The sequence below is a fragment of the Vigna unguiculata genome, chromosome 11 (genome assembly GCF_004118075.2).
Source record: "Vigna unguiculata cultivar IT97K-499-35 chromosome 11, ASM411807v1, whole genome shotgun sequence".
NCBI classification, from domain to species: Eukaryota; Viridiplantae; Streptophyta; class Magnoliopsida; order Fabales; family Fabaceae; genus Vigna; species Vigna unguiculata.
The window spans coordinates 33,857,802-33,869,888 of NC_040289.1; the positions used below are offsets into that span (position 1 = coordinate 33,857,802).

Consider the following 12,087-nt stretch of genomic DNA (forward strand, 5'->3'; position numbering starts at 1 on the left):
ATATGATAATCGAGTTTTTCATTTTTTATTTATTGCTACTTAAATTTATATTTGAATTTTCAATATATTTGTTCTTTTCTTCCTGATTTAGATTACTTTTCTTTAGTTATAAGTGGTGTTTGGGTTTGAAATGTTTTTGTTTCTCTATTGCGTTTATTCCTAAAATTAATTTAAATTCATAACACACAATTTTTTAGTGTTTGTTTAGGTTTAAGTTAGGAAATTAAATTTAGTTGAAGTTAAGAAGAAAAAAAAAGAACTCAATGTTGGAAGTCAAGTGAAATTTCAGGTAAATTTTACTTTACATGTATATACAAACACACAAGCATTGTTAAACGAGAATTGGAAAATTGGTTCAATGGAAATTTAAACACAACCTTGATAGTTGGATCTAAAAGTATTTAAATTAAGAAACTTGTTTTCCCTTTCACATTTCTCTGGATTCATTATATTAAAAGGAAATATAGAACACGGTTTCTCTTACTAGTTATCCGTAAAAGAAAGGAGAATGAAAAATACTAGACAGAACAACTTTTGTTCCATGAATGCCTCTTCAGTAACTAGTTTCTTCAGAATCGTAGCATTTTTTACTGTATCTTTTGAATTGTGCCAATTTCTTCCTGTGCCATTATTTGCTAACAGCGAGCACAGTTCTTTGATTTGTTTCTAGACAGAAAAATAGTCACCAATCACCAAATAGTCTATATTCTAAATTGCTATTTGAAAAGAAAAATCCAGCACAATTAACAGTAATCTTGGATGATTGGTGTTATGAACTGTACATATCACATCAAGCAATATCTATACCTTGAAGTGATCTTATAGGTGAAATAGCTTATAAGATTTCATTTTTACAGTCATCATGCCTTGAAATTTCAACCATCTTCACCATGTTGAACTTCTGAAACTCTACAATTCAGAGTTGGGTGTTGTTTCAATTCCATTTTGGAATCACATGTTTAGACTTAAAACTCTTCACCATCTTCTGTTGATCTTGTGATGGGTATGGACCATCTCCCCAAATGTGCAGTATAATTTATGCATCTGATGACACCTTTTCCCTTAGCTCCATCAGGGAAATCAAGAACACTAACGCTCCCTGCATCAAGATGAAATGATCCCAACCATTCTTTGCTCAAATTAAGACAGTGCCCCATTAGTGCTATGTGGATTGCAGGGTGACCAACTGCCACTATAACTTCTTCTGGCTTAGATTCATCAGATATTTCATCCAACAAAGATTGCCACACTTTTCCAGATTGATTCCATAATCTTGTTCTCAATCCATCATCAACTCTATTTAACCAACCAGGTTGAAATGGCGGAAAGTTTGATATATCCTGCAGTGAATAAATGAAAATTAGACAGAACATACTGATAATGCACACATAAACTGTTAACCTATCCTTGTTGTTTAAGACTAGAAAGATGGATATTGAAATTACAAGCAGCTATCAGTACCAAACACTTGGCAAAACCTTTTTCTAGTTGAATTTCTTGGTACATTGAGATGGTCACAATTTCCTTCTACTTTTCTCAATATTGTTTGTCATGAAGCTTTTTATCTATATCTTCAATTTGTATTTAGCAAGTTTTTGTGACAATTCCTTTGTAAAGATACAGAAAATACTACATTAACCAGTATCCATTTCAGAGAAAGAAAAATGTGGACAAATGATTGATCCACATTCAAACATTACTTGCCATTTCAGATTGCTTGAAGATAGTTTCAACATCAAGGTTCCCAATCTGCTTCATCTCAACATATCGAGGCACACAGTCAGCACCCAAGCAATCTGCAGCTTCTTGTACCTAAATTTAAATCTAACAATTTAATTAGAGGAGAACAAATATAAATAGAGAAAGAAACCAAAACTCTCCAGTTCAAACATACAATTTGTTGGAAGTCTCACGTTAGTTAGAGATAACGACTAGAGATAAAACCAATTTACAATATATAAGTAGGTACAAACCTCATCTCACAAACTGGTTTTGTGGGATTGAGTTAAACTTAAAATTAACTTTTTAACACAATTCAATAGGCGGTGTGTGTATTAAACCAGAATCAGTGTAGCAGTAGATGCAAGTATATATTAAACTGGGAAATAGGAATTTGACATAAGAGCTAACTACAAATTACCAAAAGTGAGGCTACCTGGGAGATTACCGAGGCTGTCCCAACACTGGCTTTGTTAGAACTGCTAATTATGGAACTCACTTTCAAATCAAGTAGTAGCTCTGCAGATTTCTGGGACTGTTATACATGCAAAAGGTCAGATGAAATAACTTTACCCCACCTATTTCTCATGATTGGATGTAATACCTGTATGACACCAAGCATGTTCAATGGTTGATCACCACCGAAAGGAAAACCATTCTGTTAACACAAGGTAGTTTGTTTAGAACCTGGATGTGAAGAAATGCATTTGGGATCATAGACCAGATCAATCAATTATCCTAAACCCTAAACCACATGGTTGTTGACTATATGAAAACCTGAAAGATGAACCAACTACTCCAAAACCTTAAGCTTTTTGGGTGAAATATTCACAAATAAGCTCATGATAGGCATCACTGCCATCATATGAAGATTTTATTAAAATGAAAATGGTTTTATATCCCACATGAAGCTTTTTAGGTGAAAGTTAAATAAAGACTCAATTTTTAGAAATTTATCAAATTCATTTTGGCCATTGTTTCATACCTCTGTATTTCCTTGTGTTGATCCATTACAAACAAGTATGATCCTCTTACTTGTCTCTCGACCTCCAGATTTCCCACCAGCAATAGGTGAACCAGGGGTCTGCATTAAAGTTCAACTCTGTTTGTAGAACAGTTTTTTGTAATAAAAAACATTTTTTTTGTTGATAAAGAGGGGAATAACACAATCTTCATTCACATCAACTTTGAAGTTATGGCCAGGGGATAACAAAGCCAATTCCACATTTAACCTCAGATGGTCAACTTTGTGGCATTGTACCAAGTAAATTAGCCATATACCTGATTTAACCGGTTAAGGCAAATATGCGGAGATCCACCCTCAGATCTTGGGATGAAGTCCAGCACACTAACACCACAATTGCTCTGAAGTAATTTTCTGAAATACTCGGACCCCAGACCTGATTGTTAGGAATGGAAGAAAAAGTGAGCATAGTATTCAAATTGACAAAAATTTGATCTTTTCTTTTCATCATCAAAATTTCCTCAGAGGGAGAAACCGGTACCAATTGCTGTGGCAACAAGAGCCTGATTAACAGCATTGTGAGCAACCACAAGAACAGACCTGCTATCATGAGCTAAGATTTTAGTCCAGCAGCTTCTAGCACGATCCCACAACTCTCTAACTGGATAATGACCATCAATGATGAAATTCTCAGCATCAACCTGCCATTGATGAAAAGCAGAACCAAATTTTGCTTTCCCCTCATGCTTCAGCAGACCCTAAAGGAACACAAGATCAGTCACACCAAGTCACAAGCTATACCTCAGTACAATACAAACACCATTGTAGTACTTAAAAAGATACAGGCTTATTAATTTGGTAACTCACAGACTCTCAAGGATCAAGGTCTCTAAATACTTTCATGCTTCCATCCTTAATCACAAAATTGTCGACTTATTTTTACTTTTTTTCCCAATTTTCAAAGATTTGTGCATTTGGTACATAAATCTTTGACATCACGTGACAAGTTTTATGACTACATGTGAAAGAAACAAAAGAATGAAAGCAAAATGTTTTCTTAAGTTATTCTACTTTTTCATACAACTGGTTTTCTCAGCCTATTGGATACACTAGTATCGTTGGCTCAACATGTTTTCATGCACAAGGAGAATCCTTCACTATATGAATTCTTCACTATATGAATTCACCAGAATGTATGAGCGCAGGTATCTGACCATGAAGTCAACACAGTGCACTCTAATTATGTTCATTTTCCAATTACCAGTGAACATAAAGAGAGAAAATAGAATATGCTCTTAACTAATCAGAAACTGACATGCATATCAGCTCTTACAATAATAACTTTAACAATCACAGTTAGCATGATTTATAATTGGTCACCACTGACTCTAAAAGTTGCTACACAGACATTAAGTATAAATTGAACTAAAACAGAAAGAAAAAAAATGATAATTGTGTGAGAGTGGAGCATGGCATACTTGAAAGGAGTACAAATCGATTTCCCTCAAATCAGAGTCGGTAATGATGGGTTCCGGGCGCGATCCCCAAATGATTTCAGCAGTTTTCTTGGATCGAGCCAAAGGACTAAACAAAGAAGAAAATCCAGCGTCACGAAGAGTCATAATCATAATAACCAACAATTGCATTGATCAATGGAAGACGATGATAATGACGATGATGAAGAAGAAACCTGGCAAAGCACGCATCGAAGTTGTCGTCGATGAGCATTTGGCGTGAGGTCTCAGCCTGAGACTCCCCCTTCTTCGTGAGAACAGAGAAATTAGAGCTTCCTTGGATTCTCCCCTCCGCGTTCCACGTGCTTTGCCCGTGCCTCACCAGAACCACCCTCTTCGCCGCCCTGATCGGCGGAAATGCCAGCGAAGGCTGCAGCTCCGAATCCAATTCAGCTTTCTCCTTCTTCTCCTGCACGCTGCTGAGCGAGCATCTAATAACCACGTTTCTGCTACGGTGCGATGTGGGAGTTGGGTGAAGACGATGAATACCCGCAGAGGAAGAACCACATGGTCTTACCACCAAAAACATCGTACTGTATCCGCTGCCACTCTGATTGGGTTGGAACTTGAGATTCTGTTTCTTTTTAATTTTTTATGCTGTGTAACAATATGGTTGGTTGCCGTTGTTTCTATATCGCTCTGCGTGGAGGGAGATGCCTGAGGAAAGACACGTGTTCCAAGACTAAACCTCTATCTTAAAAATCTTACTATGTATAATTTTTTAAGATTGTTACATTTAATATAGAATATGCATATATCACATACAATTCCAGTTCTGTCGATAAATACAAAACACCTATTGTCTGTATTTACAGTAATCGATCTAGTTATGTGATGAAATTGCAAATAACACTATTAAAATATCAACGAAAGCAATAGACATAAACAAATGTTGCAATTACACTATATGGCGAACAGAAAAAAAAATTCTGCAGCCACAATTTGGAAGAAAACACATAACAAAGAAACTGAAATTCTAAACCATCACTTACACATTAATTGATCAACGAATTGAAAAAAGGCGAAGAAGGAAAGAACCTGCAAAATAGTGATGAACGAGAGAAGCAGTTTGAGGCGAAAATGAGAAGGATTGAAGACGATGAAGGTAGAGTGTTTTATTGCTAGTGTGATACTATACTAAGTTGATATATGAATTTTTTTAAAATTTTAAAAAATTAAAAGAAAATTAAAAATAAATAATAAAATTGATACCTGGTATGTATTATTCATTGTCTCGTTCGTTGTTTAAACGTTAATAAAAATAATTGAATTGAATAAAATTTACTAAAATTGTAACCTCATAAAAGTGGACTGAGTTAATAAAATTAAACGAAGATTAAATATGTATTTTAACCTATTATATGTAATAATAAACAAAATAAAATAAAAAGTTAAAATAGTATTCATAATGATGATCATTTTATAATATGACATAATTATTTAAAATTTATATGTACTCTGGTTTTTATTAGTTCACAATATAAAGTATTATACAAAAAATGATTGCTAAAAATTAAAAACTCAAACTCTTCGGTTAAGTTAAAAATTTAATTTAAATTCATCAACACCTTTTTATACTTTTTTCTTTTTAATATTATATTTAGAGGCTTATTTCATCAATAAGATGTGAAGAGATATACTAATAAATAATAAGATATAACTTATTTATCCTGTTTTGAGATTATATCTGACTAGTTGTTTGATATACATATACTAACTAATTATATTTAAGATACATGACATGTGACGATCCGTTTAAACTATATCTTTTTTATTTTCAGTATTTATCATATATTCAAAGATGTATGCATGAAAATTAAAGATAAAAACTAAAATAGTAAGTACCATATCAAATGTATTAAAATTGATTAAAATGAATAATAATTTTTAAATGAAATAGATTATATCTCCAAAATATTAAGTAAATTTTACAATTTCTTTATTACTCCATTATCATCATATAAAAAATATAAATTATGATTAACTAATTAAAACATGTATTGTTAAATTTAAATAAGCAATTACTTTATAAGAAGAAATAATGGTAAGATAATCATTTTAATTTAAAAATAGTTATTTAATAGTCACTTAGTTATATAAATATTCAAAATGTGTAATGAAAGAACGTATATCTGAGGATAATTGTGCAATCCGCATTAATTTTATCTGAATGATTATCTATTAAAAATCAAACTTATAACCTTAACTTTGATACCAATTATTACGTCGAGTACTTATCTTCTTTTAAAATTCACAATCCAAAATTGAGTTAATGTACTGAAAATAAATTCTTATTTACATAGAAGGAATCACACATTCTGAACAGCATAGAATGGAGAAAAATTAAACCACAGGCGTTGTGAGATTGCTAGGTCCTTAAATTTCTATAAACATACATCTTTCAAAAAATCAAGTTTTATTAAGGAAATTAACACTATTAATTCAGTTGCAAATCTTCACCAATCAGCAACATAATAGATTAACATTATGGGTCCAACTTCTAAGCTTACTGGGATATTAGTATACCAAAGAATTATGATTTAGGCTTTTTTGGATTATCCGAGCTTGATAACTCAACTTTCCTCTTAATTCTCATAGGTGTCAAGCCACAAAGATTCATCTTCGATTCTTCTTGATATTGCTTCATACGCTTCTCTTGCTTCAGTTTTCCAGGTCCAACATGTTTCTCAAGAGCTAATCTTCTTGCTTTCTCTAAGCATTTACGAAGATCCTCATCATCACCTACAAAACCTGGAGTTTCATCTTCCTCTGTTTCGACATTCAGAGTTCTTTCCTCACGCAGCAATTTGGAAGCTTCCTCTGCTTTAGCATAAGCATACTCGTAAGCATTACTTCTCATCTCAGACTCCAATCGTTCTCGCTCTTCTTTCACACCTTGTCTCCTCACATTGTTCCGAGAACCAAGGTCACCAACACCCAACCCTGAAGACACAGCTTCAGCTTCAAGGGCATTAATGTCCAACTCATCTTTCTTCCGTAAGGATTTCTTCTTCCTGGGCTTCTTAAATTTCAGCATTTCTTCATGCGTATAGTAATCTGATGATACCTTAACATCATCACACTGTGCCAACATTTTCTTCTCCTCATCATTGAACTCATCATCACATGCACCAGTTTTCTTTTTTGTAGCTTTATAAGCCTCGTCTCGTCGCTTCTGTTCTCCAATCTCAACGTTTTCGAGCATGTCAGCCTCTTCATTAACATCACCCTCAGCAATTATGGGCTGATCTTTAATCGTTAGAACTACCACTGAACCGTCTTCCATGGTTTCATCAAAGCCATAGAGAGCCAAGTTTTCAGTGTGTTGGGTTGTATCTTTATCATCACTTTCGTATACTGCAATTTTGTCTTGCTCCTCAAAAATCTTTGAGAGTTGTTGTGATGCTCTTTTCTTTTCTAACTTGCGGCTTTTACTAAGCCATGCCGAAATCTCAGAACCACCTTCGGACGGTTTCTTTGTCCTTGATTCTTTCATCCTCGTCGGCTCCTGCAACGGTGCGTGCGCGGTGGCTACCATGGATGCAGAGAGTTCTTCGAACGAGGCTTCTTGTGTGGGTTGATGCACAGCGCAAAACTTAATTTTAACAGTTTTGTAGTTATTTGTATTTATATTAAAAAAAGAGAAAGATAGTAAAAGATAATGTGAAATGAGAATAAAAGATTTATTGATGTTAAAAGTATCATTATCTTTTTTAATATACACAATCGATATATTGTGAATGTGTTTTTAAACTTAATTGATTACTTATTATAGTAAAAACTAATTATGATAAAATTATAGATATTGTTTGTTTCATAATTATTTTTTGTAAACATATACTTAAAATCTAATAACATTTTTTATATTAATAATTATAATGAGATTTTTTTTACAAAAAAAAATTATACATGTTTTTAATAGTCATATGTAACAATAAATTAGTTGAATATCATTTCAAGATTTCATTCTATTTGATTACATTTTACATTCTAGGATGACATAATCTTTCATATATATATATATATATATGTGTGTATATATATATATATATAATTATGATATAAAATAAAATGTTAAAAGTAGTATAATTATAATATAAAATATTAAAAATATATAAATTTTGAGAATTATAGAAATTATAAAAATAAGAGAAATATGATATGCATAATAAATATAAGAGATATGTTATAAAAAAATTATTATTTTATTTTATTCAAGTATTTTATATAATAATTAATTTTTAAAATTGAAAGATATTTTTAGAAATAGAAATATTTTCTTAAAAATGAATTTAAATAAAGAAAATACTAAGTAATTATTCTCAACTATAATAAATGATATAATAAATTTTATATTTTCTGAAAAAGTAATTAAGAAAACAATTTATGGCAAAGATGAGCTGCATTTAATGATCGTCAGCGAACAATCTCATATAGTCTATTAAAATGCGGATTTTTTCTTTTCCGAAAATAAAGTCGAAGATGAATCGAATTATTAGGTAGAAAACCTGTGTGGCGGATGGTGTCATGTTTAAAGATACCCGACTCTCCTGATTCGCGGCTATAATACTCAAACTCAATCGATGACTGTGTTGAATCCTGGCATAAAACTATTATGATTTTTTGGTATAATTTGCTTGTTTCAGTGCCAACCACAACCCACGCACACTACTTGTCTGTTTCATGCTCTGCTTTTCTCAAACACCAAACACCATGAATCGATGGTTCAGATTCATAACACAAAACAGAATAACTTTTTCATCATTCCTCCTCAAAATATTCATAATATAAAGAGAAAGAAATCGAGAAGATCAATAATTTAGACATGATCATTAAATTTAATACTAAAAATGATAATAACTCAATTTAAGTTTCGAGATACCTCACATCTCATTTAAATAGAAAAATTTTCCTAAATAAAATGGCACGATTATAATATTAATAGAGCACATAGCAAAAAATATATAAGCTAACTGCTAATAGAGAAAGAATTACAAGGACAACATCGTGATGACACTAAGGGTTTTCACATTTACTCACATAAAAAAAAAATTGAAAGGATAAACTAGAGTAAAAAGAAATTTTGAACATATTATGGGAAGTAGTTAAAAAAAGATCATAAACAGACAAAATAGTAAGCATTCAATAATGTGATAGCAAATTTATGACTCAATTATCTGGATACATATAATAAAATCGGATTCATTGGATGCTTGAACTTGTGGTGGCCTTTACTGCTCTACAGAGTCATTGTCAATGGGTTTCACCCTACCACGCATAAGATTAGCCCATGATCATCTAAGGCCATTATCCTGCCAGAGACTAAGACCTCTGCTGCTCTCACCACTTGAATCAGTTTGCTTTATGTGAGACTGAGTGATTTCTTTAGAGCTTTAGGATGCAACATTGCTTGAATACTTATCTAATTATATACACTACAACACCACCATGAAGTCCCACCGAGAGACTCATGGAATTACGTCTAACTCATACCACATCCATGTTCTCACACAAAATACACATGTAATCTCGAGCATTATATTCTCATGCCAATGAACAACCAACCAACCAATCCATGACTCATTTCATACCAAATACAGCAAAATCTCAGTCTCATTAAATCACAAAATATACGGGGCACCATACTTCATGCTTTTAATGTAAATCATTCAACCATGGAGATAAACAACCAAAACAGAGAAGAGAACCGCACCAAAGCACACCCCTGCACCATTCTCGTTCACACTAGAAGTCCTCGCTCGAGTGAAAGAGATTCCCTCGCTCAAGCGAGCCAGCTCAAACATTAAGCAATACATCAAGTTCTCGCTTAAGCGATAACTCCTCGCCTAGGCAAGATTACTCTCGCTCAAAACTGAAGCTCACCGCCTAAGCGACAACTCAAGCTGAAACCAGGAGTGAGTTCCTGCTACTCTCACTTAGGCGAGGGCTACTCGCTTGGACGAAATTAGTAGGTTTCTCACCTGCTCACACATGCAACATCAAGCATTCAAAACCATATAACATTCCAATCAGTTCTATACGCATCACAGCAACAAAAGGCATCACAAACATGCTTCAAAACCCAAAAACAAAAATATGCAATACTAAAAAGAAACTTTAAATCCTAGCTTCCCTTACCTTGACGGAAAGCTAACCCAAAGAGAAGAAAACACGCAGTGGGAGGAGCACCAAGACCAGGAAAGCTTAAGGAGCTGAAACAGAAACAAGAGGGCGCTAAAATGAGACCATGACAAGGGTTAAGGTAGAACCAGAGCTTAGGAGTTGTAAACGAAAGGAATAGAGGGTGGGGATCAACTTACGTGGAAGAAGAATGAACTCAGTTAGCTCGGAAAAAAAACGTCACTCAAACCCTAACTAAACTTCTGCTTCAGAAGAGGAAGTAAAGAGATGAACTGTTCAATAAAATGAGACAAATTAGGGAATAAGTGGATGGAAGGGGTTCAGGAGGTAGCAATGGAGTGCCCTTAGGCCTTTTACCAAAATTGGTCCAACTTTTTTTAAAACATAAAAGGGGTTTACAAGATCAATGTGAATGTTATTTTAATAGAAAAAAAGTATATGAACAATGGGGTACCCATAAATATTTTCACTGTTACAAACATAAAAGAGTGAAATGATAAATAAAATAAAATAAGAAGTATTCTAATTTCATGTAAGTTGCATAGAAAATAGTATAAATAAAACCGAAATAATCATATATAACAAAATCATCGAGGCTTATACTATATTTGAAAGTAGCCATATTTGTTCATAATTGAAAAACCAAAAATAATGATTAATTAACTTGAAAAAGTGCATTCTTGTGATATCTATAACAATAATAAAGGGGATTCTTTTTTTTTTTATCCACATTTCATAATACCCGTTTTACCCTTAGTTATTTTAAAAATTAATTATTTTATAAATAATTTATTTTTAATCATTTTTCTTTTTATATATCTTATTTTTCTTTTAATCATTTTCCTCTTTTGTTTTAAATCATTATTTAATTTTTTTTTACATATATTTGTTATTGATCTTTTAAAAAATACGAATACACAGGCACGATAGCGTCTGTGTGTTCGCGAGTAAAAAATAACGAAAGTGTTAGTCTCTTTCAACATGTTGATAACCCATTTACAAGATCACAAGAATTAAGTAGTTTATTAGTTTCGTTGGTGTGGTGCCTAGTTGCTTTCATATTAGGTGTTTGGATAATGTAGAGAAGACTCACCAATCTAACATTCAAAAGAAGCCATTCTTCACAGCTAGCATTTTATATTTTATACTTTTTTTTATTTTTTTTTCATTTTTCTCAATAATTATTATACCTCTTGATAAGTTGTGAAGTCTACCCCACCACCACTATGTCTTTTCTCACTTCTTCACACCCACCCATCTTTTCATTAACCAAATCCAAGTTTGTTAATTCATATCTAAGAACAATTATCTTTATTATATGAATAAAATATGTTTTTATTAACATTTTTATTTTATCTTATATTATAACTGTGTTCAAAATTTACATATACACATGATATTTGAATTTAAAACATGTATTTTCTTTTTCATGAAATACGTGTTTTGTAAAATTTTGCTTTTGTGAAAATGTTATAAAATTATTGTTTATCACGGAAAAATTTAGGTTGTTCATAACTTAGGTTTCAAAACACGACATAATCCGATAAAAGTTATTAGAATTAGCATTATTGTGGAAAAAACAAAATCTGAAACTGTGATATTTGTGAATATAATGTGTGAGAATAGAAGTCCCACATTGGTGGGAACTTAGTTTGGGATTCATTTTAATGTTATAAAAGGAGTCCAATGTTTCCTTAGGAAATCATCCCAAAGTCTCTCCCTCTCTATTCCTTATACTTTATTTGGCTT

General features: G+C 32.4%; 1 protein-coding gene across 1 annotated transcript; it reads right to left on the bottom strand.

Moving 5' to 3' along the window:
• Window positions 1–687: 687 nt before the first annotated feature.
• Window positions 688–5,300, bottom strand: LOC114168228 (probable 2-carboxy-D-arabinitol-1-phosphatase). The gene is made up of 10 exons (XM_028052977.1): window positions 5,236–5,300; window positions 4,374–4,854; window positions 4,162–4,267; window positions 3,225–3,441; window positions 3,001–3,119; window positions 2,705–2,803; window positions 2,324–2,377; window positions 2,156–2,254; window positions 1,705–1,812; window positions 688–1,340 (listed from the first exon to the last, which is right to left on the bottom strand). Exons 2-10 carry the CDS (start codon window positions 4,724–4,726, stop codon window positions 966–968), a joined length of 1,530 nt encoding a protein of 509 aa, XP_027908778.1. The 5' UTR covers window positions 4,727–4,854; window positions 5,236–5,300; the 3' UTR covers window positions 688–965.
• Between the last annotated feature and the right edge of the window lie 6,787 nt (window positions 5,301–12,087).

Bases quoted from the DNA above. Each gene is read 5' to 3' on its own strand.
- LOC114168228 (XM_028052977.1), bottom strand. From the start codon at position 4,726: ATGTTTTTGGTGGTAAGACCATGTGGTTCTTCCTCTGCGGGTATTCAT. The intron at 2,378-2,704 runs GTATGAAACAAT...TTGTGTTAACAG, and splicing joins CAACACAAGGAAATACAGAG to AATGGTTTTCCTTTCGGTGG. The intron at 1,813-2,155 runs GTAGCCTCACTT...ATTTAAATTTAG, and splicing joins CAGCCTCGGTAATCTCCCAG to GTACAAGAAGCTGCAGATTG.